The following is a 27817-nucleotide window of genomic DNA, read 5'->3' as shown; positions in this document are numbered from 1 at the left end:
TAAGGTATGTTTATAAAAACTACTTAAATGTCCTTATATAACTAAAGCCTAGTCCTGGATTAATCGAAACCGTGCCCCTATATTAAGCTCTGGTGTCACTTTGTATTGAAACACGACATTTATTTCCTATCACAGATAAAATTGGAATCAGGCCTACTGGGAAATTTCTAAAACGAGCAGGAAATATAACTGATTTTAGATGAAAAGGCAAATCAAAAGTAAAACTTAAATACAGATTGAAAAATACAAAACATAGATACATACAAATATTTGTTTTGCTTCTTATGATGCAAAGGTCTGAGGTTTACAGGCATTTAAATGTAATAGGACAGGCATAGACAAAATATCATACTTAAATCAGTGGTTCTAAAACTTTTTCAGCATGCGGCCCCCCTTGTGTACGGTTGATTCCTTCACACCCCCCCACCCTAAAGAAAATTTATGACATAAAAACAGTTCTAAAACTTAAAATTTCAATTAAAAACGTACACTGTAAAAAGTGTTTCTGCCTTAGTAGATTTAACTAAATAAAATGAGTAAACTGTGTTACAATTTTTTTATTTTAATTTTTTTAATGAAAATATAATTTAAAATAACGTAATAATTTGAATAATTTGAGTAATTCTAAATGAACACATCATTGAGTAAATTCAACTTCATTTTATCAAGTATAATCCACTTAAATTTGTAAGAAGGAAATTAACTTAATAATTTTGAGTTGAAACCACGTGATTTTATTATTAAACATAACTAACAGGCATAGTTCCCAGTATGCTTTGCACGGGACTGCATTGAGAGAGTATAATTTGAATTTAAACTCTATTTTATGTGTTTTTTACTAAAAAGAAAGACTTGTTAGTTTTTAATGTTCATTTATATTTGATATTTGGAAGAGTTTCTGTTTCTTCTTTTGAGTTTTGTAGTTTGTTCAGAAGACTGCTGCTTGTTAGATCTAGGTATTACTTTTTACAGTGTATTAAATTATACAAAGTAGTGCTTTTGGTTAGTAGCCTTATTTTTTAGGTTTAATTACAAATAATTCATGATAAATTAATGTATTTCATAAAATGTCATAAAACGGGGGCCCCCCTGGCACAATCTTGCGGCCCCCAGTTTGAGAATCACTGTTGTAAATAATTGATTTTTCACTTTGGGTTATTTTCAACCCAGCGATGGGTCAAAAAGGGGTGAACCTATGTTTGAAGTCATTGTTGGGTCAAATATAAACATTTTCTAAGTTAATTTAACCCAACCTGTTTGACCCATTTATTAATACCTTATAAATCTTTCATACTTTTATGCATTAGTCAGGCACTTTAAAGCTCATATTAATGTTATTAAATATGAGCAAATCTTCCTTGTATAATCCATTTTACAATGATGGGGTACAAAAGAATCACTACAAACATTTATTTATGCATGTTTTTATCTATCTGGTACATTTGATATAACTGCCCATTAGAAATCAATTTTCAATAAAATCTGTTTACAGAAAATAACAAAATTACTCCGCAAACAGAAAAAGAAGAAGCAACAGTCGTCATCACGTTCAACAACAAACAAACTTCCTCTTTCTGGATTGGATTACATTATGCTTGTTTGATACATTCAGGAAACGACATTAATCATGGGATTTTTGCACCCATCTCTTTGTGGTTTTGCACTTACTTTAAAGAATACATTTCAATCGGGCACATGAGTCACAATAACAACACGTGGTATGACTGTGCAAAAAAGCAACATTGGTTTACATTCAATAACTGTTAAAACATAAATCAGGAGGGACGGGCACTTGATGTGCATTAATGCTGAACACTTCAAACAGTCCCTCATGTAAATCTCTCAAGAGACCAAATAGTGAGAAAAGACTGAACGTGTGAGGAAATATCAGCGATCGAAATGAGCACATGGAGTCCAGCTCAAGAATAATGTCATTTGTGAAGAGAAAGAGAATGAGTGAGAAAATAAGAGAGATCCACAGGTGTTGATCAGTGTCAGGGGTGTGAAAGTCATTTGTGCCGTGATATGGAGAGAAGAGGCCAGGTGAAAATAGAGAGGGAAGATATATGACATCTGAATGACAATGAGATAATGGAAATGTGTTTGAGAAGAGATATAGAGACAAAAGAGATTTGGAAATGGGCAAAAAGTTGGTAGAACCCAATGAGGACAGGACATTACCCATAATGCAAGTCTTCACCTGCTAATATGATCACAGCTCTTGATCTGGCTTATTCATAAAATACAGAAGTGTCCAATTTCTCTATTTTACAGTGTTTTTAAGCTTTCTATTTGAGAAATTATGGTGTCCTGTGATACTTAGTTGTAATTTTCTTAATTACATGAAGTAACACTTTACGATTGCACATGCCAAGAAATAAAGGTACAAATGTTTTCACTGGGATACAAATTTGTACATTTGAGATACCAATTATTCCTGAGAGGGTACTTGGTTATCATGAACTTACAATAAGCAATATAGTTAATACATTTTTGTTAATGTTAGTTAATGATACAGTTTTTAATGTTAGTTCATCACTGCATTAACAAATGTTACAACTTTTGATTTTAAAAACTTATTAGTAAATTGATGCAGAATAAAAACAAGAGATTTTGTCAGACATTAAGGGCTCTATCATACACCCGGCGCAATGCAGCGCAATGCGCGACGCAAGTGTCTTTTGCTAGTTTCAACCGGGTGTGCCTCATACGCCTTGAAAAGTGAAGCCTCTGGCTCTTTGATCGCCCCCTGGTGGCTGGCTGCAGTACAAGTCATAACCCCGCCCTCTCCATTCAAACTAATGGGACTCTGCTCTAAATAAAAAAATTATTTACACTTCCAATAAAAGTTTCCAAAAGGTGTTTTTGGTACTTTCAGGTAGTTGTTTTCACGCTGATATATGTTCAAGTGTTCATTATTGTGGTAAGTTTCATTTTAGCTAGTAATTTGATGCTATAAAAACGGGGCGTGTCGTTATGATTGGCGTGGTTGAATTGGTCGAGCGAGCGTTTAATTTTGCGCATATGGGTGTCAGTGGCGGATGCAGAACGTGACATATGGGTGGGCATGGATTAAGTCCGGGTGGGCCTGAATCTATGGGTGTCACTTTTGAATAAGAAACTATAACAAGTCTATAAAATTCGTCAAAACTTCAGAACACTAATTTAAACAGCATACACACACACCCGAACTGCACGTCACATTTTTGACATTATTGATACTTTAAATTGTAATGCAACGTGACATTTATTAAGCCTTTTTGGTAAAAAAAATATTGGGCTCTCATAGCCTACAAAAAAGAACCTGCACACAGTGACAGGAAATATAAATGAACCCAAAAAACCTTATACTTTTTTAAATAACCTATTAAAGTGTTTAAATAAATACGGCTACTAAATGCTTAAAATGAAGCTTCTAACATCATATTCTCTTCATGCAAATCACTAAAAATATATTTTCGTTCTCACATATTTAAGTTAACTTACTAAATAAAGAAAGAAAAAGGGAATTGCTAGAATAATGTTAGACTCTGGGGTTAAACGAAATGACAAATAAATAAACATTTAATATACTTTTTGATGAGCACAAGAGAGCGGAGCCGAGGAGCGCGCATATCAGACGTGAACGAAAGGAATAATGGATTTAATGCTTTCACTTCATTTCCTGACAGTTTCACTTGATAGTAATGGCTAACAAGATGACGCCGAATTACATACAACATAATTACCTAACTAAATCTGAGAGAATGCAAACACATTACAATATTTTTTCCTCCGCCCGACGGCCAAGGCGCATCATTTTTTTTTAGCCCGACAGGAATTCGCCATAGCCCGTAATGGACGTCGGGCAAGCGATTTTGCGAGGTTTGTTTTGTAGAAAGACTTTCTTTAACGTGAATTTCGTTTTGTATAAATTGTATCTTAATATTAATCAATGTTTGATCAAACAATTGCCTCGATTTAATAAATAAGAAGCAAACCAAGAACGTCTGTGGTGTGGATTGAAGTGAACCCACTATATTTCCGCAGCCTACGTCTTTCTGCTTTAATGCATTTCTTAAATTAATGTCTCAATTACACAGTAGGCTTATAGGTTGTTATGATAGGCTATTTGTTGCTTAAAAGCAATAGGCTATATTGTATAAAGTGTAGCAATAAACGTGGCGTGACTTATAGTGCTGCTATATCGCTATATCAAACAACATCACTGTGATCAGATGTTTTCTTTCTATTTTTTACCCCGCTGTCATATTTGTTGTGTGTTTATGTTATTGAGAGGAAAGCGCGCAGCACATATTTATAACGTGTTGTTATTCAAAATACGTTTTCTACTTGCTTGCAAAAAAAGTTCTCAAAGTGATCATGGCTGAAAGCTGCTTTGGAATATTTCATTATAACGCAACATTCAACTGCTTTAATAGTTTTTAAATAGTTATCAGGCTTACTTATAATTTTACTGTTTTTAACATAACATGCAATAGATAAATTACACCACATAAAGTAGTATACATGTCTAACTATACAGAGTAGTATTTTTTACATTTCTGATTGGGCGGGCCAGCTGTCAATCAGGCCCGCCCATAGCTCCGCGCCTGATGGGTGTTCTGGTCTGAAAACGAGATGTGTTCAGGTATATTGTTGGCGCGTTGCTATTTTGAGGCAACTAAAATATCAAATATCAAATTTTTTGTTATTTAATGAGCTATAGTAATAGTATAGTATAGTATAGTGAGTTATAGTAATATGCGCCTATAAACGGGACGACAACGCGGGTTTGCTTATCACATACATGGATGTGCAGCAGCACAAAAATGCTTTTAAATATGAAAAATTAAAGGATTAAAATGTAAAAGATTATTATTGAGTCTCTTGGACATAAATGAGGACAGATTATGAGACATTAGAAGGCATAAAGAGCTGCTTCACCTGTAGCCTGGTAAGTAAATAAATGCTTTGCTTTGAACAAATGCATCTATTTTTAAAATGTTTTTTGGATATGGTGAGATAAGAAACATTTTAAAGTAAATGCTTTTTAAAAAACTCACGGCGCTAAGTGGGGAAACACTCTCCGACCGTTTGTAAATTCTTTATCTCTTGTTTGTATTTTTAAAGTATTTAAATGTATTTTTTTTGCATATTTGCAAATTATTTTATGAGATTACATTGATTATGTAGGATATCAATACATTTACAGCAACCCTATTAGGCCATGCACTTGGCGCACAAACCATTTTTCCTGTCGTTAAATTAGCAAAAGTGGAATCAGACACGCCCATTTAGACAGATCGTTAAAACAGGGCCCTATGAGTTCCCCCCAAAAATGTATAATATGACTACTTTAAAAACAACTGTGAATGGCAGTGAACTGATAAGGGCCGTGTGCCCGGGAAAGATAGAGAGTTAAAGAGCCGTGTTTGTTTTGTTTTCAGAGGAACTAGTGCACTGTGTCGTCCTCATCTCTGATTCAGACGTGATTCATAAGACTGCGGTTGCTCAATATCTGACAATCGCCCACCCATCTTAAAGGTCAGTCACAAGATCACAAATGTGGACACGGTCCAGTCTGAGTGATGACAAAAGAGATGTGAAAAGATGAAGGATGTTGTGCTGTTGTTAAACAAATTAAGCATCTTGTGCGCTTCAAAAGAAATCTGAGCTTTTGGTTATAATGTGGCTTAACTGAGTATAACTTTAAATGACCAATTACATCTCACTATAATTCACAATATATATTTTTATACATAGATTTTGTTTTGTTGACTATCCATTTTAAGTGTAGCTAAATCATGTTTTTTTAAAAGGCTGGCTGAACATGTGACCAACTACCAAAACAATAACCATTAAATCAGTGTATTTGTTAACATGAGTTAATGCATTAGCTAACAATACTTCAACAGCATTTATTAATCTTAGTTTATAATTTCAGCATTTACTAAAACATTTTTAAAATGTTTACATTAGTTAATGCACAATGAGATAACAAACAATTGCACTGGTATTAACAAAGATTATGAAGTGGTGATAAATTACTATAATTACAAATGTTAACTTAAATCTTTAAAAGATGTTTAGCTAACAAACTTGAGGACAAAGTGTAAAAGTTTCATATTAGTTGCGGACACATTTTGTGCAGTCTAAACAGTGCCCTCTTGTGGACATCCGATAAACTGCACTTTAAATCAGTTTCCTCAAGTGTAATAAATTCACTGAGTCCAGATAAATTCCTAAAGGGTAGCAGTTATTTACATTCTGGACTTCATATTATTTAATGACAGTGAATGAAATGTCTTGTTGAAATGAGGCGGCTGTCAGACCTCTCCAGTGTGCAGTGCTCTCGTGCCAGCCGAGTGATTAAGGAGCTCTCCAAACTCTCTGACGCCAAGAGCTCTTAAAACTGAGCTCAACTTCCCCGAGACCTTCTTACCCTCACATCACCGAACCAACATCTCACCCGAGACACAAGTGAGGCTTAGCTCACCTCATCCAATCAGTGACAGCGGAGAGGTTCATGGCAAGGTGAGGCATTGCCCAATCAGAGATGACATTAAATTCCTGCTCCGGCCTCGGGTTTGACTGTGGCTTCGTTTGTGGCGTTTAAAAAAATTCAATTGTCTCAAGAGGAGCATGGACCAGACGGACACAAAACAAAATTCACTCGCTATCTTTGTCTAATTGTTTACTTCATCTAGGAAAAGCGTCTAATGTAAAGTATAACACTTAGACCAGAATATATCACATTAGATAGATTTTTAAGCCAAGTGGCATTTATTTAATAGATACTTTTTAGAGATTGTCCAGTTGTAAATGTAGTAAAACGTGTATAGTTGTGTAGTTGTATGTCTATAGTACTGAATAACCACACTTACTCATGCCATCCTGTGTAAACTTTAAGTTAAGTGACTTCATTCATCCACTAAAAATGACAATGGAAAGCTGGTTAGAAATACTTTAACGTTAGTTTTGAGAAAAGGTCTACCATCATTTGTCTGGGAATGATATAAAAATATGGGCTTTATCTAATGCAATGAATTTAAAGGGACACTCCACTTTTTTTGAAAATATGCTCATTTTCTAGCTCCCCTAGAGTTAAACGTGACTTTTACCGTTTTGGAATCTGTTACGACCCAAGGTTGTCTAGGGATGAGGGATGTAACATTTAATGGAAAACTTTTCCTTTTGGGTGTGTGCGGTTGGATGGCAGGAGACAGACACGGGAATATGACGTAGTCGGCAGGGTTATTTATTAAGATTGAGTAAGTGAACGAAAGTGACAGAAGGTGTAAATAGTAATAGGAATGATAATAATAATAATAATAATAATAAGAAAACAATGAGAATAGCAAAATAATATAAAGGTTATTATTAATATTTACAGGGGTTGAACACAAAACACAGTACCAAAGGAAAGACAACGAAAGAAACAAAACAAAACAAAGCTAACTTTTTTTAAGACCTCTAAACTAACTAAAGAAAAGAAAAATAAACAAAAAGGTCTTCAGTGTATACACACCCTGACTAAACTACACTAGCTAGCTCAAAAGTCGGGAAAAACATACAAAGGTGGCACTCACTCCTAAACTAATAATTCCCTACGTGTACAATGTATGTCGCGCGACAACCTTACCTGTCTGCCTTTCCCCGGCATGGGGAAACGAAACGCCAGTACATTCAGGACAAAACAACGGGTAACAAGCGAACAGACAGTACACAATAACAAAGGGGTATGGTAATATTGTACAGTATGAATACAGTAACAGTGAGCCGCAATGACTGATGCCCGTTTGAACTGGTGTCCTTTTTAAAACTGTGGAAGAATGGAGATTGGTGGAACGTGATGTGACGTCATTTATATACTGGAATGATTGACATGTTGATAGGCCAACTGGGAAACTGGGTGGATCTGGAGAGAGACAGCGGGGAGAGAGAGAGGGAGAGACACAACAACAAAAACGCAACTACATGGACGTAACACAGCCTCCCTTAAGACACAACACAAAATTAAAGGGTAATATTCCGGAAAGGGCATCAGCTAGAACATTGTCTTTACCTTTTTTGTGCACAATCTCCAAATTAAAATTTTGTAAATACAAGGACCAACGCATTAAACGTTGATTGTGGTTGTACATGCGTGATAAAAAAACCAGGGGATTATGGTCCTTGAAAATTGTAACAGGTAAGTGCGCAACTCACGGCGGGTGGTGGGCATTCAGCCGATCTCCTGGTTTGGCAGTAGCATAGCTTAGCATAATGCATTGAATCTGATTAGACCATTAGCATCACGCTCAAAAATAACCAAAGTGTTTCGATATATATATATTTTTAACACAAATGATTTCAATGATATTACGCAGTGCCTGAAAATAGTCCCCTGCTATTAAAAATTACCAAGGGGACTATTTTTGGGCGCTGCGTATATCATTGCGCCTCCTGCAGTCATGTTAGGCCAGCAAAGTCCTTGATTATTACGCCAAAATGAGAGTATAGTTCATATCATACCTGCCTAGAAAATCACAACTTTTAATTTTCAGTCAGTCTTAGCACACGATAGTAACTACAGAAGAGTCAAGTCTTAAATAGAAAAAAATCGAAACTCTTTGGTTATTTTTTAGCACGATGCTAATGGTCTAATCAGAATCAATGGATTGAGCTACAGTAAGCTATGCTAAAAGTGGTACCGCCAGACCCAGAGATCAGCTGAATGGATTCCAAAACGGTAAAACTCACATTTTAACTCTAGGGGAGCTGGAAAATGGGCCTATTTTTTAAAAAGTGGAATGTCCCTTTAATGCATTCGGAGATGTACTTTCTTTTTTAAAACTATGCATCTTTGCTGATGGACACTACTTTTTATACCCAATATACCCAGCAAATAGAGAAGTCTGTAAAAGAATAAATTGGTAAAAGGGTCAGTTTCCTGGATAGGGTTTCAATAAGTACTGGACTAGGCCTTAGTTATATTAGGACATTTAAGTTTTAACAAGCATACCTACAAAAAACATTACTGATGTGCATATTGAGACAAAAAATATGTCAGTGGAAGCTGTTTTCAGTTAAAGGCGTTCTAAGTGAATCTGTGAGACGTCACTTTTTGTTGATGTTTGAACTGTTTTCAAAAAAACGGAGCGTAGCAAACTCCTCCCCCTCCCTTCCGTGCTTTTATGAACGCACCCAACCCCCAAATCCTTCTTGTCGTTTATTGGCTGCAACACTTTGTTTTGTTTCGTGGTGCTAGGTTTGGCCTCTGTGTTTTTATTGCAGTTTGTAGAGCCGATCACGTTTTTTTACAGTTTGATCAGCGTACAGGCAGCAAGCAGATAGTGAGGAGATGTTTGCTGTATTTAACAAAAAATGTTTTATGGTCTAAAACGCGTAAATTCGCTTAGAGCACCTTTAAGACAGCTCAAACATGCACTTAAGTCTGGAAACCTGCACTTTAAACATTCCTATTTTTTGCAATTTATTAATTTTTTTGTCATGGTTTCAATTTCGTAGGTGTGTGGTTCTGGGTGCTATAATTTCTCTATGCATTTTACACTTCTGTTGATAATATTATGGAAAATTCCTTATGTAATGTCAAACTCTTGCCCTTATATATAATGTTTTTCTTATTTTAAGGGCCATTTCATTGTAAGAAGGAAAGGCATGTCTAGTTTAACATTATACTACGTTTCATATTTACCATTTAATTAGATTATAATCTATAAGGCAAATAAAATGTACATTTTTTAATTTTCCAGTTTTTCTGTGTTTTTTTCTTTGTCATTCTTGTAAAGCTGTTTGAAGCAATGAAACATTGCTAAAAAAGCGCTATACAAATAAATTTGGCGGTTTTTGTTTTGTTGGCATACACTTGAATGACCATCAATGAGAAACATGTTGCTACTTATGGCATCTACCAGCAGGGGCTTACTGAACCATTTTAACCAGTTAGGGCGCAGGAAGATGTTTTAGGTTGGTGGTGCTGTGTGTATGGCATTAACCCTCAAGATGTAACCGTCTATGACATCCAGATGCTTTGAATCTTTAATATCCTCTCCAAATTAATATCAATTTTGTAATAATTAACTCTTACTTTCAGATCGCTGCAGGGTTTGATAGATACTGTAGTTGTGATGAGGGCATGGGTGCAGCCTCTGCAACTATCTTAACTTTATATAAATATTTTGCACCATAGTATTTTTGTACATTGGCAGGATATCTTCATTCATCCATTTTTTATTTATTCATTCTTCAATTATTTATCTTAATAAACTCTTTGGGACCACAAGAGTGAACCAAAATTGCAATCTTGTGGAATTAGGGGGCGCTGCAGCACCCCTTGCCCTCCTACTTCCCACGCCCGACTTGACAATGTACACTTACTGAAGTAATGATGTCATTAACTGTTAAGGCAAGTTCCCTAATGGATTTCACAAAAGTTAAACGGTTGAGAAGTGAAACTTAAAAAAAGGTTATCAGTTTGAAACATTCATGTAGAGAAAGTTAAAAAAAAAACACATGGAATAACTTGGTAGTGCAATAACCAAAGCAGGTATTTCTCAAAATGTACATCTGATACAGTATGACACAGGTCTGTAAAAATAGTACTTAATAATACAAGTTTAATATTTAATTTATTGGAAACATGTACTGTACTGTTTATCAGTAATGTCCCAGCTGTAATGGCTTTCAGTGGAGTGTTTTCAGATTTGAGACGCATTGCTTCATCTCTCACTTTATCCATTATCTGGGCTCATTGACTCGGGGCCTGAGCACAGGCTGAGCCGGCATAACTCTGCTTAGCACCAGATGAGGGCCAGCGAGTGCAGAAAGCCAAGAATTAGCTGTGAAAAGAGCAAATAAATAGGTGCTTCTACTTGAAAGACTCGCAACAAAGGCGTCTGAGGACCGGAGAGAGAGAGGAAACAAGCGTTTCGTCTCTCGGCCCAGAGCTAAAAAGGTGCAGATGGAGGAGCAAAACACCACACAGGGTCGTTTCTGATGGGAGAGAATTTAATGAGGCCCGAGGGAGGAAAGGCGAACTCATCAGACTGAAACCCATCCTCTGAGATCTCCCACAGACACGCACCGTTCATATCACATAGATCACAAACACATACACACCGAAAATCTTCCTTCAGACTTAAACACTTTTAACAAGAACGGCTCTGGATTTATACTCGTGTGAGGTCTCTTCGCACTGGGGTCCATTTTACCTGAGGCTACGATTTTGAAGCATATTCTGTATTTCCTTTGTATCTACACTACACACGCAGCTACCCCTTCCTGCAAGACCTATAAGCCTGCAGGCTTTTACTTTACACTGTACATCACTAGTTAAAGCTGAACCTATCGAAATCCTGATGTCATCTGAAAATAATACTAAAAAGGATCCCTTTGCAAATTTCTGAAAGATATACGAGTGGTGCGGGTCCAAGCGAAACCTGCTTTTCAGGATGTCGTTGTTATGTGGTTGCTTACCAATGCATGTTTTGACCATTTTTTGACTATTTAACAGGCAAAAACTGATTACAATAGCACATCTCTGAAAAAGCTGCATGATTTTGGGTAGCATTAGCAAAAATGACCAATATAGCACAAGCTAAATAATTATAGTGCCACCTATTATGCAAAAATTGTAAAAAGATATTAATATGACAAGAATTTCAAATGCAGTAGGTTGCAACATAACACGCACCCGTTTACCAGCATTCCCCTTACATCCCGAAAAAATTCCAAGTGTGGGCTTTTACTGTTCAGTAAATTGAAGTAAATGGAAAATGGCTTGGGATTTTTGACCCCTGAATGTGCCAAACAGTGCCATTGGTAAAGGCACTGACAAAAGCCCTTAGTGACATTACTTTGCAGGAGGAGGCCTTGTTATGGTATTAACTCTATAAAATGCCCCTGTTGTTTGGGAGAAATACTTACTCGCCTCATAATGACAACATATAGTGGCCCAGTGTGGACGCAGACCCGAGAGCAGGGATAATTGTCTCGAATAAAGGAAGCTAAATGCAGCTCCGTTCTCGGAATGCTGACTGATGGGCAAAGACATTTTTAGCAGCATTGTGGACTGTCTCCAAATCTGACTGGTGTCTAGGAGATTCAACAGCAGCACAGTTCTGCAATGCTGACGAGAGAGAGAGAGAGAAAGAGAGAGAGAGAGAGAGAGAGAGAGAGAGAGAGACCCTTGGACTGAATTGGACTGAAGTGCTCCAGACTCTAACTGTGGGTAGATTACATACAAAGTCAATGCAAAGACACGATCAGAAGTGTCCTTGTGTGGGGCGATGCGAATGACGCCATATGGGTTGCGCGTTTCTGCGAAAACTCACGCTATTCCTTTCAAACGCGTCTTCGCCCAAACTCAAGCGAAAAATTAGCATGACACGAACTTCATTCCTGCGAGTAATCTAGAGCGAGTTACGGTACGTACAAACCAAATGCGGAGCATCGCGTTATTCACTCTAGATTACTCGCAGGATTTAATTTTGTGTCATGCGAATATTTTCAACTTGGGCGAAGACGCGTTTGAGGCGAATAGCGCGTGTTTTTGCAGCAAAAGCGCCGCCCATATCGTGTCATTCTCATCATCCCACACGAGGACATGTCTGAAAACGAGCGCGTCGCAATTTCGTCGCTTCCATTATGAGCGTGCATACCGCGCGCCTACATTTGTGAATCGCCCCTAACGCATAAGTGCCGGTTCACATTTCGTGTCTAAAACCGCGCGGAAAACACAACTGTCGGGTCTTGTCACATGACCTGCGGTGCGCTTGCGTCATTCTAGAAAGTTGAAATGTTTTAAAATCGATGTGGTGCGGACACGGCTGGAAAAAACGAGAGTGTCGCAATCGTGTCGCTTCCATTATGAGCGTGCATACCGCGCGCCTACATTTGTGAATCGCCCCTAACGCATTTTAAACGTCATAACGTGTTTAAAACCACACGAAAAATGCGACCGTCGGTTGGTTCTTGTCACATGACCTGTGGTGCTCTTGCGGCATTTTGAAAAGTTGGAATGTTTTTACTCGATGCATTGCGGACGCGCCTGGAAAAAACTAGCTCAACCGCGTCCATTATGAGCGTGCATACCGCGCGCCTACATTTGAAACAACGAACTTGAGAGCGCAAAAGACACGAAATGTGAATCGCCCCCAAGGCATTCCCATAGTGTAGCTTCAGCGACGCACCACAAATTTCCTTGAAAGGAACAGTACAATTATTCAATAGAAGATATAGTATTAGTGCAAACTTTATTGTCCTCATAAATAAATAAATAAAGAGGCTCTTTCTTTTTGGATCTGATGTTTTAGTGTCTAGTTTTGCTCCTCTGTACTTTCGCAGCTCTGGCATCTGGCCTAATCTCTCTGATTCTTCCTCCAGCGAGCCCTGAACCGTCATTTTGTCTGTCAGGTTCATTTGCCCTTCATCATTTAGGAAAAATGGCCCAAATCACACACTTCCTGTCATTTTATTATGAGCCCATTATGTTAGGGGTCTTAGAGAGCTGAGTGGCATCTGTCGCCATCGGCAACAGTCATGCTGCAGTCTCAGGAACAAAGTCCTCTCATCAGGACCAGTGGTGATTTACAACAGAATCAGAGTGAGATCAACACTGAAGATTAATAGGCCAGTTTGCAACTTGGTACAGGACAAAAATCTCACTGGCACAAAAGAATTAAAGTCTAAAATGCCACACTACTTTTTCTTCTTAAATACATAGACATCTTCAATATCTGAATCATTTGCAACATAAAACCACAAAATAAACACAAAGGTATAAATATTGGTCCAAACATATGGGCTAGGTATAAACACAATCTATTTATGAATTTAATTAATGACACAACACTCACACTATGGCAAATTAGAGGTATTTTCCTAAGCAAGACAAACCATAAAAATAAGAAAGCCACAGAAAGTATGGAAATCTGGAGTGATGCTACAACACTGAGCTAAAACACTGATGCATCACATTTGTTCAATGTCAGTTTATGTTGTGTTTTCAGTGTCCAGCATAAGGAAAGCAGTAATGTTTCTACCATTCAGCGTTGATTCAGCCCCCATGGCAAACCAGCAGAATCAGTGGACCCCAGGACCTTCGTTCTCCTCGTACCACTACACTTACAACACCAAACCAAATGCAGGCTACAGCAATCAGTCGTCCCTATGGCCCTGGCCATGCACTCAATTGAAGGTAAGGTCAATCTTTAAAAAAAAATCACTGTTACTGCAATCATTTATGTGATTGCTCAATAACCGATTTTTATTTTTAACCAAGAAAAGTTGTGAATTGCAGCTTAAAGGGACACTCCACTTTTTTTTTTTAAAATATGCTCATTTTCCAGCTCCCCTAGAGTTAATTTTTTTACCGTTTTGGAATCCATTCAGCCGATCTCCGGGTCTAAGACCGACGATTTTCTAGGCAGATATGGCTAGGAACTATACTATAATGGCTGCAGCAGGCGCAATGATATCACGCAGCGCCTGAAAATAGTCAGCTTGGTAACTTTCGATAGCAGGGGACTATTTTCGGCTGCTGCGTAATATCATTAAGCCTGCTGCAACCATGTTACAACAGCAAAGTCCTTGATTATTACGCCAGAATGAGAGTATAGTTCCTAGCCATAGCTGCTTAGAAAATCACAACTTTTAATTTTCCGTCAGTCTCAGTACATGATGTAACTACAGAAGAGTCAAGTTTTAAATAAGAAAAATATAAAAACTCTGGTTATTTTTTAGCGAGATACTAATGGTCTAATCAAATTCAATGGATTATGCTAAGCTATGCTAAAAGTGCTAGCGCCAGACCCGGAGATCCACCGAAAGGATCCAAAAACGGTAAAAATCAAATGTTTAACTCTAGGGGAGCTGGAAAATGAGCATATTTTTAAAAAAAAGTGGAGTGGCCCTTTAAGTACATTCAAATGACAAATCTTTGAAATAAAATAATCACTAACATTAAAAATATTCCTAAATAGCATACACTGTAAAAAAGTCATTTCAACTTACCATTATTTATCTTGATTAGATGTTAATTGTTATAACTTATACAATATAGTTGAAATAAGTTGTAGCAACTCATGTCTTGTGAAGATAAATAATAGTTAGTTGAACTGACTTGTAAATCCGAGTTGATTAAACTTAAACAAAAAAAATTAAAGGGATAAAAAAAATGATAATTCTCATTCTCTCATGTTGTTACAAACCTGTATACATTTCTTTGTTCTGATGAACATGAAGGAAGATATTTTGAGAAATGTTTGTAAAAAACCATTCATGAGCCCCATTCACTTCTACAGTAGGAAAAAATACTACTATGGAAGTAAATGGTGCTCATGAACCGTATCCGGGTGTATCTGCTGACAAATACATTAGTAGGGGAGAACCCGGGCGAAAGTAACGCTGGACGAAAGTAACAAAGCGATTTTCTCCTAGCCCTGATAACATTTGCATCCAATGACAGCTTCTAAGCACACAAACCCCTGACAGACGTGACAAATATCACGTTATTTACTCACTGTTTTCCGCGTGTAGATCCAGAAAGGTGTTTTCAATCATGATAAGTAAATTCCTCAATCGGTAATTTTTTTCTTATAACGCGTTGTGTTTCTGGTTTCGTGTGTTAAAAGTAATGATCAATCTACAGGTTATTTAGTGCTCTAACTTATCCTGAAGTTTGAACTCTCTGAGTTTTTCAAAATAAAAAGTAAATTGTGTTTAAATGTGAGGAGATCCTTTCAGGACGAAAGTAACACTTGTTACTTTTGTCCCACTGCTAATACTGTTGTATATCAGAATTGATATTATTCTAATTTGATTTTATTTTCATAGTTTTCAAACTGTTGACATTTTTTTTTATTCTCAACCATTTAAGTTTGTACTGTTGGTTGCTTTTGAAACATTTGATAAAACTGAAATTTAAAATGTAATTTCATTATTTTTAACAAAGATAAATGACAAAATATGTTTGCAGTTACATATTAACAAAGTCATAGTCATGTATATTTAATAAAAGCATGTGTAACACAAAAATCTATCTTGTTTTTTGCGTTACTTTTGACCCACCTGTGTGTTATGTCCCTGCAGGTGGGGTCGGAAATAACAATACACTACTTATGTTTAAAGTGAAATTATACTGAAGTCGTTGAAATTTTTTTCAAAATTCCACCTGGTATTGATAGACTACACTTGTAAGCTATTGACCACAGCCAAAATATATCTCTGTCTATAACATAATTTTTTTAAATGATGTTTTTCTGAAAAATGCTACTTTCCTCCCTGCTTTCCCCTACTGTGTTACAGTAACCATACCAGCCACATTTTAAAAGGATTTATTTTAGTAATGGACCGATGTATCGGCCGCCGATATTTATCGGCCGCCGATATTTGATGAATTTGAAACCATTGGCATATCGGCAATAGCACCAGAAAGGCCGATACCGATTGTTTATTAATTAACTGCATAATGAAATCCATTATATGTAAAAAAATTTGTTAATGTTCTTAATAAAATAAATGCTGAATAGCAAAAACCACCTTTAAAGGTTGTCATGCTGTCTTATTATATTTGTTTAGCTTAATTTGTGCCTCTCTTATTTTGTTGGTCAGTTGAATGTTAATTAGATCCAATCCATGTTCAGTAAAAATAATTTGGTGCAGAAATAAACTAGCAAATAGACCAACTGTATAGTATTGTATACAAGTGTTTAATATCGGTATCGGCCAGAGGTTGTATGTTTAAATCGGTATCGGTATCGGCCCAAAAAATCCTATCGGTGCATCCCTAGTTTATTTTGACTGTAATAAACAATGCTTGTAGCACGACATCACTTGTAATAATAATCCTACCTCATTGCCCATGTAAACAAAACAGATCAATGCTTTTGTTAGTATTTATCTATCTGTAGAAGAATGTGTATGTGCGCAGGCGTGTAAATGTTGCTTTAAAAAGTAATTTCGCCACCTACTGGTCTGGCACATATAATACAGCGATTTTTGGTGTCTTCGCAGCTCTTTTTGATTGCATTGTCGTGTGTACGTGAACATTTTTAAAAATACAACGCTTTTAAAGTGGTAAAATGTGGGTTACAGTACATCTGTGTTTATCAAAAACTCCCACACTGCCTGTGTTTGGAAGAGAAAAGTATCTCATTGAAGCGTGCTGTCTTCTGAGTATACATTAAACACACATACACAACATAACATCCTTGTATCAGAGGCAGGTAGTTGAGTTGAGACTGGAAAAGTGGTTTACGGTCAGAGAGATTATACAAGACTAAGAGTGAATAAAGGGGCGCGGGTGCTGTTTGGATCCCAACTGACTAATAAGGCTAAACCAGACTGCATGCAGACCACCCACCCCGACTGACCTGAGACTCAAACTCAGAATGACAGGAGGGTGGGCAGGTCTAAAGGGACAGCAAGTTTTAACCCCAGAGTATAGTTAAAATTTTAAGTCCCCTAGGAGAAAGCCAAGGCCGATCATGTTTACTAGATGATGGAGAAGAACCTTTCCAGGATAGCAGAGATATCCAACTTATCATCAAACAAGGTTTTTGTATAACCACTCAACTTTGATCCAATCATCAGAGGCCTTGATTAACCATCAAGCTAAACTTTCCGAGATGATCCACAGGGACTGATCACATCCTAAAAGGCTGTTCCTGTTGTTGCGGGCCGTGTCTTATGTTAGTCCCTCTTTGATCCACGAGGGTCGTTTAGTACTAATAGGATTAAGCCAGCGTCTTTTAAATTCCATATACTGTGTGTAAAAACACGATGGAAAGCTCGAAAACCTGTTTATCTGTCTGACCTCTCTGGATTACCCTCCCTGTCCAGATGATCCAGACATGCCCTCCCAAGTTTCTTGTATAAAAGAAAAGGTCCCCAAATGATTCACAGGTCAAACGAATACATTCAATTGGCAGAGTTTTAAAGCTTTTTCACAGGATACAAGTGAACCAACCAGACATTGACACGGTGCAATTGCCCAATATGGCCCAAATGCATTGTTCAGGGTTCCCACACTTTAGTTATCTTCAAATTCAAGGACCTTTCAAGGACTTTCCAGGTCCAATACCCTCAAATTCAAGGACTAAATGCGGGGACACATTTCAAGTGAGAGCAATGTTACATTGTGTTACCTTTTAAGATATACTGTTACGGTTCCCTTTTGAGGGAACTCGCGCTGCGTCACTGCGGTGACACTTTGGGAAGCCTCCAGGGGTAAGTGCGTCTGAATGTGTATATTAAATTCAACCAATGGTGAGGCTTAATGACAAAGACAGGGTGACGCGGGTGCCAGGAAGTATATCGCTATCTGAAATATTGCCAAAGACGGCATTACAGGGATGCGGGAAGTATGGAAAGGGAGATGCAGCGTCTCGTTCCCTTCTCAGGGAACAACAGTTACATACGTAACCCGAGACGTTTTCATGTGTCAAACACAACTGTGCAAAAAAGCATTTTGGTATGAATCAACATTCGCATATAGAAGATATAAGCATTTAAAGCGAACAGTTTAGCACGTGTGCTTAAAAGGCTAGAATTTTTATGATATTATCCTACACTACACAGGGAATAATATGGATTTCTTTTTTAGAAAACTTCTTGCATAAAATAGATTTAAGCACTTTTAATGACCTGTATATATGTATGTATATTTTCAAAAACTTCCCAGGGCCTTGAATCGTTCCCCCCAAATTCACAAACTTTCAACAATTTCAAGGACCCGTGGGAACCCTAATTGTTTCTTCCAGTTAAAAGACAATAGAAAGACATACATTTATGTGTGCTCCTTAGGTATTAAACTAAAAATTGAAACAAAAACTTCCATTTAGTGACCTTCCAGGAAATAAAAAATCCATTTAAAAAGCACTCTGGAATACTTGATTCTGATTGACACTCCAATGTATGTTATTCCCAGATAAAAATTGTATATTTGTGAATTATTAAACCAAATTGCATGTTTGTCTTGTTTGAACATCTCGTCTTGGCTTAAAGCCACTGGAAAAAATGTATTCCTTGTGGAGCTAATACAATATATTCCTAAATCAATAACAATAAATCAATATTTAGTGTCCAGTAATTTACTTTGTGGCAAGTAGCCGAGTAATAAGCAGGATAATGTACATCCACCCCGGGTGGCTGTACTTCATCCTCTACCTAAACTAAGGTGTGAGTGCTTACAGTATATCATTCATCGTTATGTTAGCTGATTTGTGTTTGGGCCATAATAAAACATCCTGAATCCTGATTTAGCTATAATGACTGATTACTAACTGTATTATCCAATCAAGGTGAATGGAAATTACATTCCCTTCTAGAATTGCTTTGGCACGAGTCGAATGGAAAACCTGGTTAGACCTCCAATGAGTCTTACCAGAACATCTGGCTACAAACAAGATTAAAGCCGTACATTTAGCAGGTGTCTGCCAAAATTCCTGTCTTATTTAAAACGCCCGGCCCATACCAGCCCTGTAATCCTATTAGACATAATCGAGTGAAGTCTGGAGTCTTTTCAAGTTAAACCAAGTTCAGCCACTAATAGGATTCAAGGGAAAAAGGTTCATATGGAATATATGCAAACGTGGGTTTGTAGTGGAGTATATAACTGTGCCCTGAGGCTCCTCTGTGGGTCTGATCTGGCCCGAAAGCCCTGGGAAGTTTACATTCTCATATTTTTTTTCATTTTAATGTGACAGTATAGTTAAAAATTGACCTCGGTTATAAACAGTGTTGGGGGTAACGCATTACAAGTAGGGATGTTACGATTAATCGTGTGTCCCGTTAAACATGCCCATCGGAATTCGATTCTGAATCGCAAGGCTGCGATTCCGTGTTTCATGCACAGCTTGTGCATGTACTACGGCATTTGGTCAGTAGAAAGTCCTTATCAATCTAAAATCACTGAGTCGTTTATAACGTGCATTTAAAAAAGCAACACTTGTCAAACATAATCATTCAAAGTATTCTTTATTATCATGAAAATACCTGAAACAATCTGAAGAACAGCGATATAAATATTCCTGTAGACATTTCCTCAATAGCGTTTGCAATGCTACTACTTCTGTGGCACAAAGGGAGTTTCTGCCAAGAGCGCCCCCTGGCTTTTGGATGTGCCGGGATTTCACCGTAATTAATTCAAATCCATTCATTGAGAAAACACGCATTTGCATGGTTAATCGTTACACCCCTAATTACAAGTAACATGCATTACTTAATAATATTACTTTTCTGAAGTAACAAGTAAAGTAACGCATTACTTTATAATTGTACACATTAATATTTGAGTTACTTTTTTTAAAAAGTAACGCAAGTTACTTTTCAGTTTAATTAATTCGATAAAAAAATTATGTACTAAATTAAACTGAACCTATTTAGTACCTGATAAATATATTCACCAATATAGAAAGTAATTGATAAGAAACGACTTGCATGGGTTTCAACCATTAACTCGGCCTTTGATTGTATTAAGTGATTGAAGAGACTTCACAACACCCGGCCCAGTATTTTGTCTTTAAAGATGCTGCCCTGATTGACCTTTGCCCTCTGATCAAAGTGAGGCGTTTCTGTGTTTGATGAAAAGATGTGTATTAACCGGGGGGTGTATCACCAGAAGCCCTCACAAACCGCCCAGGGCTACATCTGAGCGTCATAGCTCAGCCTCCCGATTAGTCACTGGCGCCTTTTTGGACACGTTCCTCTGTGAAGAACCTCCAAAGCAATATATCTCGATTTAGGATAATCCGGCATGAAGATTGACTTTGACATTTCTTTATCATGCCTCGTACATTTTACTGAGGGTGTATTTAGAAGCTGAACTGAATTGGTCGTATTAAGGCAAGTAAAACACTCTGTTCTCAGATCCTCAGTCAGGGCTAATGACACATCTAGGGGCGTCGCTAAACCCCTTTAACTGGGGCACGTGCCCCGTAGTAAATCTCAAGTTTAAATTTTTAGCAATTTACTTATTGTCAGTGTATTCATTTACATAGATAATCATGGCACAAAACATCCCATAAACAAATCTATAAGCATTCAAACTTTAACCAAGAACACATAAACACGCAAAAATCTCTTTTTTAGGACACTACATAAATAGTAAATGCCGTTCACATTATAACGATAACTTTAACTATAAAAAATATAGTTTTATATCAAAGAAAAAAGCGGAGTTCACACCAAAACTATAACGATAAAGATACAATAAACCATATCGTTGGGATCACTTTCATAGCGTTTTTTTCCAACCAATGAGCGATAAACCATTGACAGCCAATCAAATCTATTTGACCATCAGGTGCAAACATTTGAAAAGAGATCACATCATGGAGAATATAAAATGTATAATATAAAATTTCCTCAGGTATCCAGCGCTGATGTAAAATTGACTATGTAATGCTTTTTATTCTTTTATTACACAAACTACACAAACTAGATTCACTGTTTAGTTACGTGAAGCATTGTGTTGAAGACATCTGCTGGTTATATCCGCTGTGTAAATGCAAAAAGAACCGCATATTTATACATTTAAGAACAATTACAAGTGTTTTTACAGTATTACATGAAATATGCAATATTAGTTAATTCCATTGAAGGTAAATGATTTGCATGAGTACTGCTTCTTGCGAGCGGATTAGCATTAAGTTATCATCCGGTGGTGTGGACGCTAATACAGTTATCTCAGTTATCAAATTTCCTCCCCTCCTCGACATCATATGGCAGGTGGGCGGGTCTGGGAAAGATCAGCGATTAGCAATTAGCAACACGGCCCAACTTCAAACAATCCAGTTCTCGATGGACGACTTCAAATCTGGCCGTACCTTATTTCATTTCAGAAGCCCGTTTTACTTGGATATACATCACTACTGGAAAATAAAACAATCGCTAATTCTGATTCATGGTAACTTTAACATTATAATTATCATTATAATGTGAATGGCACTTAACTATTGATGAATATCAGTCATGTGACCTTTTACGTCATTCCAGTTGCCTGCCGCCATCTTGAGTACCTACCGAGTACCAGTAGGCTACTGACAAGCATTGGCTAGCTTGCTACGATTTACAGATTTCTTATCTTTTACTGTTTATGATTCTTACGGATACGGGAAATGGCTACGAAAGACTACATTTCGCAACTCGACTGTCATGAAAAGACACGCTACTTTAAAAAAAAAATCTTGGTTAGGGTATGATGCCTACTCGATCCCTGATGCGTTCTTCCAGACGCTGTCCGCTGCTATCGAACTACCACTATTTTTACAACACTAAGGAGGCGCGACACAACATGAAACTTTGTTCGAAGTATAACCTGGAACTCTACACATGAACGCGAGCATTGTTTGTGTACACAGAGTTTACTAAAAATAAATGTTTTGAACAACTGACTTTGGCTGTTATGGTGTCCGCTCGCAGTCTTTGCCAGACATAAAGAATCGATCTCTGAATGCGAATGAATGAATCTCATATGAGGCTCCTTTTTCAACTAAGGTCAAAATTGTTTTTCACTTGCGACAAAACAATGAATTGTCCATGCATTTATATGAAACTATGCTTTAGGAGCTATCCATCTTTACTCTCCTCCCTCCTTACGTCACATTCGGAGATCGTTACATCTTGACTGGGAAGATGGCGGCGAGCGGACACCAAAACAACCAAAGTCAGCCGTTCAAAACCTTCTTCCTAGCAAACTCTGTGTACACAAACAATGCTCTCAATGCTTGAGTTCACGTGTAGAGACACAAGTGATACTGCGAGCAAAGTAATAATTGTGTCGAGCCTTCTTGGTGTTGTAAAAATTGTGATTTTGATGCTCACAACATATTGAAGGCATAGTTTCTAGTTCTTTTGTGACCACTTCAGGTACTCAAAATGGCGGAAGACAAGTTTGAGATGTGAGTGAGCTGATATTCATGAAAAGCTGAGAACCTCAGCATTTTATTGACCTTTCCTAATACTTGTTGCAGTGTAGGGATAGTAGGTTAAGCAAGGGAAATTAGTGTAGTGCATTGTGTTGCACATTTACAGGCTTTTAAGAAAAAGTAATAAAAAAGCAATGGGAGGGGCGTGCCCCAGTACAGCTTTATGTCTTTCAACGCCCTAATTACATCTTACATATTTTACAACATGGCCTTGGGTCTTTTTTTGTTTGTGTGGTTGTCTGTTTCTTGATTGCTCTGATGCATTAGGCCTGTTTTATTTGTAGAGGTTGACTCCACCCACTTTGGAGTGGATCAGCTGGCTAATTACTGTGCTCTTTAACTGCGTTTGTAGCACTGTTTGTTACTTTTGCCCTGATGAAGGCCTAGATGTAGGCCGAAACGTTGGTATTTTTAAGTTCCATTATGAACTAGCACCTTTATTAAAGCGGTTTTATTATTAAGAAGAGTGCCTTGGTGTCCTATTGTTATTTATGGCCTTGGGTATATTGTACTAATGTGACCCACTGATAAAACAAGGAAGAAGATTTTAAAGATTTAGTGCAAAGTTATCATCTTATAGAAGTTCTCAGGAAAATACTGTATACATAAAGAAAAAATGTAATAAAATATGGTGATAGCCCATTTAACTTATTCTCCGCCAGCCAGTTTTTGAAAAGTTGCCCGCCAGCATTGTTTGTGATTTTCACAAAAGTTTCACAAAATGCCTTCCAGCTAAATTTTCTTCTAAACATATATAAACATACAATTATATCAAATTATATCATTTTTTCTCTGCTTATAAACTCTTAAATATGGATATTTTTCTTTAAAATATTTTTTTAGCAAAAAGCTGAAATAATAGCATTTTTGTGAAGGAATTTGATTAGAGATCAGATTTAGAACGATTATCAAAACATACACAGAGTTTAAAATTAGTAAATAACATTTTAGCTAAATTTTTTTCATAAAAAGGGTAAGTCTAGTGAATAATCGCGGTATTGCAGATTAACAAAAAAATTAATCAGGAACACAGTTTTTTAATGCAAATGTTTTCTCTTAAAGGCTCTCTAAGCGAATAATGTGCGACGTCACTTCCTGTTGATGTTTGAACTGTTTTCAAATAAACGGAGCGTAGCTAACGCCTCCCCCTCCCTCTCCCGTCCATGCTTTCATGAACGCCCCCAACCCCCACCCCCAAATCCTTCTTGTCGTTTATTGGCTGGAACACTTTGTTATGTTTTGTTGTGCTAGGTTTGGCCACTATGTTGATATTGCCGTTTGTCGAGCCTGAGCTGTCTACAGAGATCGCGTTTTTTTACAGTTTGATCAGCGGACAGGCAGCAAGCAGATAGTGAGGAGATGTTTGCTGTATGTAACAAAAATGTTTTATGGTCTAAAACGCGTCAATTCGCTTAGAGCGCCTTTAATTGGGGCGATAACTTGTCAATCGCGAGGAAAGAGTTAAAGTACCTGTAAAGTCAATCTTGAAAATTATAAATGTATTGCTGAATAACACCCCACAAAGACTGTACACTATGTAGTACTGAATTGTAGATTGATTGTTAAACAGTTTTTACCATTTCTGAGTTCAGGATTCTGTAGGCAGCCCTAAAACAGTGGCTCGATGACGCCCATGAGCGGTAGTGCTTGACTCCGCCCCTAGAGCATCCATTCAGGTTGCAGCATATTTGAAAGTTGTAAGGGATGGCAGTTTTCCCGTGAGTGGGTGTGGTTTAGCTTCGGCAGCTGACACGCCCCCGGGGTTTGAGAGCAGAGAATGATGCCTATATTTCCAAGATTTTGATTTTAAACTTTTATATTTGACTTTTTTCCTTTATTCAAATTTGGTTGGGTGGTTAATATCACATTTTTTTGTGTGTGGTCAGAACACATTTAATATCTGACTTTACAGGGACTATAATGGCAAAATAATGATTAATATATACAATATAAAAAAGAAAAACATAATTTATACCTCACATAAAGAAACTAAATCTTATTTTTAAGGTAATTAAGATGTTTTGCATTGTGTCATTATGATTATTAAATACACTGACAAACCAGACGTCATTACCGTAATGGATTCTCTGCTTTGTTGTATTCCTCATTGTTCTTAATGATGATTCTCATTAGACTGTCATTACTGTAATACAAAAATAATGTCAAAATAATAATAATCCTAATGATCCAACAGACTTCATTTTTAAAGCATACAATAACCTCTAAAATCAGGCTACTATTTTATCAAGTTTTCTGCACTACAATAACTCACATTTATGAAAAGCACCACTAAAGCTGTAGGGTTTTAAAATGCAATGACTCGAAAGCAGTAAATACATCGACATACATACCAATGACCAATACGTTGTACATCAAAAGCAGGACAATGGACAGCCCGTGCTTCCTATAGGAACACAGATAAATGTCAATCAAGATGAGAGAAAGACATCATTAGTTATGTAGCGTTCCCTAATCTTACTCAGATTACTCCTGAGTAGCTCATTCCATTCTGGAGAGTTAATCTCTACAATAATGTTTCTGTTGTTTTGTGACAGTGAATGGGATTTCAAAGCTCACAACATGCTCAATATTAGTAAATAATCCCTTTGTGGGACCAATTTGCTTAAACCATTACTTAACCTGTCACGTTAAGGTATCTATCTTTGGAAGATGCCACACACGTAAATCCCACAAGAGGAATCGTATAAAGCCACACAACCTCACTCTTAAAACTTAAAGAGGTGGTTTCCTAGACAAGGATTAGCTTAAGCCAGGACTAGGCCTTAGTTTAATTAGGAAATACAACCCCAAATCAGAAAAAGTTGGGATACTGTAGAAATTGTGAGTAAAAACTGAATGGAATAATTTACAAATCTCATAAACTTATATTTTATTTACAATAGAATATTAATAACATATCAAATGTAGAAAGTGATACATTTTGAAATGTCATGCCAAATATTGGCTCAATTTGGATTTCATGAGAGCTACACATTCCAAAAAAAGTTGGGACAGGTAGCAATAAGAGGCAAGTTAATATTTATAATTTATACTCACAATTTCTACAGTGTTCCAACTTTTTCTGATTTGGGGTTGTATAACTAGTTTTAACCAACATGCCTTACAAGAAACATTACTTGTGTGCATTTTGAGGCAAGCAGAGGGCACTGATGTATTTTAAGATATGTCAGTGCAAGTTGTTTTCAGTGGACAGCTCTTACATTTATTTTAATCCAGGACTAGTCTAATCCCGGGAAACTGCCCCAAAGTGTTTTACGATGCCGTCTCTGTCTGAATGGTTCCTCAAAGGAAAACCAACAGAAAACCCTTTCTTTCACATTCTTTGTAGTGAAAAAAGGTTTTGAGATTATTAAAAGTAAGAAATAAATGGTTCTTGTAGAAACCCTCGACTTAATCTTTGAGGAACCCAAAATAGTTCTTATATGGCATCGGTAAGAAGAACCTTTAACCACCTTGAGTGTTGGATCAAAAATAACATACAATCTTATAAAAGCTCTCTATTGTTGTTTTTTGGGTTTCAATACCACTAAAAACAAAAAGGTACAGTTTTCTAAGACTGCATGATACTAAACCAGACAATACAAATAAATACTTCAGTCAAGAAATTACTTACAGTATTAATTCTACAATAATATCTTCATCACCTTGGTTGTGATTGATGAATGGTCTTTCTTTTGACAAAATCTTAAAGGTGCAGTGTGTAAATTTTAGCGGCATCTAGTGGAGAGGTTGCGAATTGCAACCAACGGCTCAGTTTACTGCTCATCTCTTGCTTTTGAAACACATAGAGAAGCTATGTTAGCCGCCACCGGACAAACATGTTATCGTTGGAGACAATTTAGTAAAAATAGTTTGTCCGTTAAGGGCTTCTGTAGGAACATGGCTGCACAAAATGGCTACTTCCGTGTAAGGGGACCCTCTGTGTATGTAGATAAAACGTCTCATTCTAAGGTAATAAACACATAGCGGTTCGTTGTGAAAGGTCTTTATACACCCCTGATGGTTTGGTTTTGTGTGTTATTTTGCATTTCTGTCGGGAGATCCTTCTGGAAATTACACACTGCACCTTTAAATGCCCTCTCATTTGTATGGTTTGAGCTGGTTTAAATCAATAAATTTAATTAAAATAAAGATGCTCCATGAAGCCCTGAAGAGCCATTTGTCTTTGTGGTTTCATAAAATCAGAACAACCTTTCTGTTTCTGAAACAAAAAGGTTGTTTGGAGCTATAATAAAAGGTAACAAAGAAATAGCTGTTATAAGTACCTTGATCAAATCACTTATTGGGAAACAAAAAAAAAAGGTTCTTCTATAACATCGCTAAATAACCCTAGAAGTGCTAATCTAGATCCTAGGCCAAGCACCAGCACCATTTTAATCCATGTAATCTGGTGCCCATGTAATCACCCCACAAATCTCCTTACCAGTCCAAGACCCCCCAACTATTCTCAAAGTTACAGCGATTATAAATCACAAAGGAGAAACGAGAGAAAAAAATGTAAGAATTGGATTAATTGGCATAATGCAAGGTAGTTGAGCACAGCTAGAAAGAGTGTCAGGTTTTGGAGAATCGCTGGCATTCTCAAAGCTGACCAGTCTGCACGATTAGCCATCTGAACTCTGAACCCAAGCAAAATAATTAATGAAAAACGGAGAATGAAGCCGAAATGTGCCGAGCCGGTTGAGTATGGGCGGGGGAATAATACATCAAAGCGGGTTTGTAATTGGCCCTGTGGCTTTCATTCCGTGGCCCATTTCTTTCAATTCATTGACTCAAAATAATGGGTTCAGGTTCATTATCAACAGGTTGTAAGACTAGGACTGCTAAACTTCAACAAGGCTGCGCTACTCGAGGGTTAGCGGTGCCCGTAGATGTAATGAACG

At 37.1% G+C, this 27817-nt stretch overlaps 1 protein-coding gene across 2 annotated transcripts in view; it reads left to right on the top strand.

The window, feature by feature from the left end:
- The window catches only part of tfec (transcription factor EC), a 57824-nt gene that overhangs the window by 399 nt on the left and 29608 nt on the right, over nucleotides 1–27817 (top strand). For both annotated transcript variants that reach the window (XM_055191287.2, XM_055191288.2), the window contains exon 2: nucleotides 13995–14182. In XM_055191287.2, the coding sequence (XP_055047262.2) occupies nucleotides 14018–14182 (165 nt within the window). In that variant the 5' untranslated portion in view covers nucleotides 13995–14017. The remainder of the gene's footprint in view (nucleotides 1–13994; nucleotides 14183–27817) is intronic.

Source organism: Misgurnus anguillicaudatus, chromosome 1 (genome assembly GCF_027580225.2).
Source record: "Misgurnus anguillicaudatus chromosome 1, ASM2758022v2, whole genome shotgun sequence".
Taxonomy (NCBI): domain Eukaryota; kingdom Metazoa; phylum Chordata; class Actinopteri; order Cypriniformes; family Cobitidae; genus Misgurnus; species Misgurnus anguillicaudatus.
This window is presented reverse-complemented; position numbering and strand designations above follow the sequence as displayed.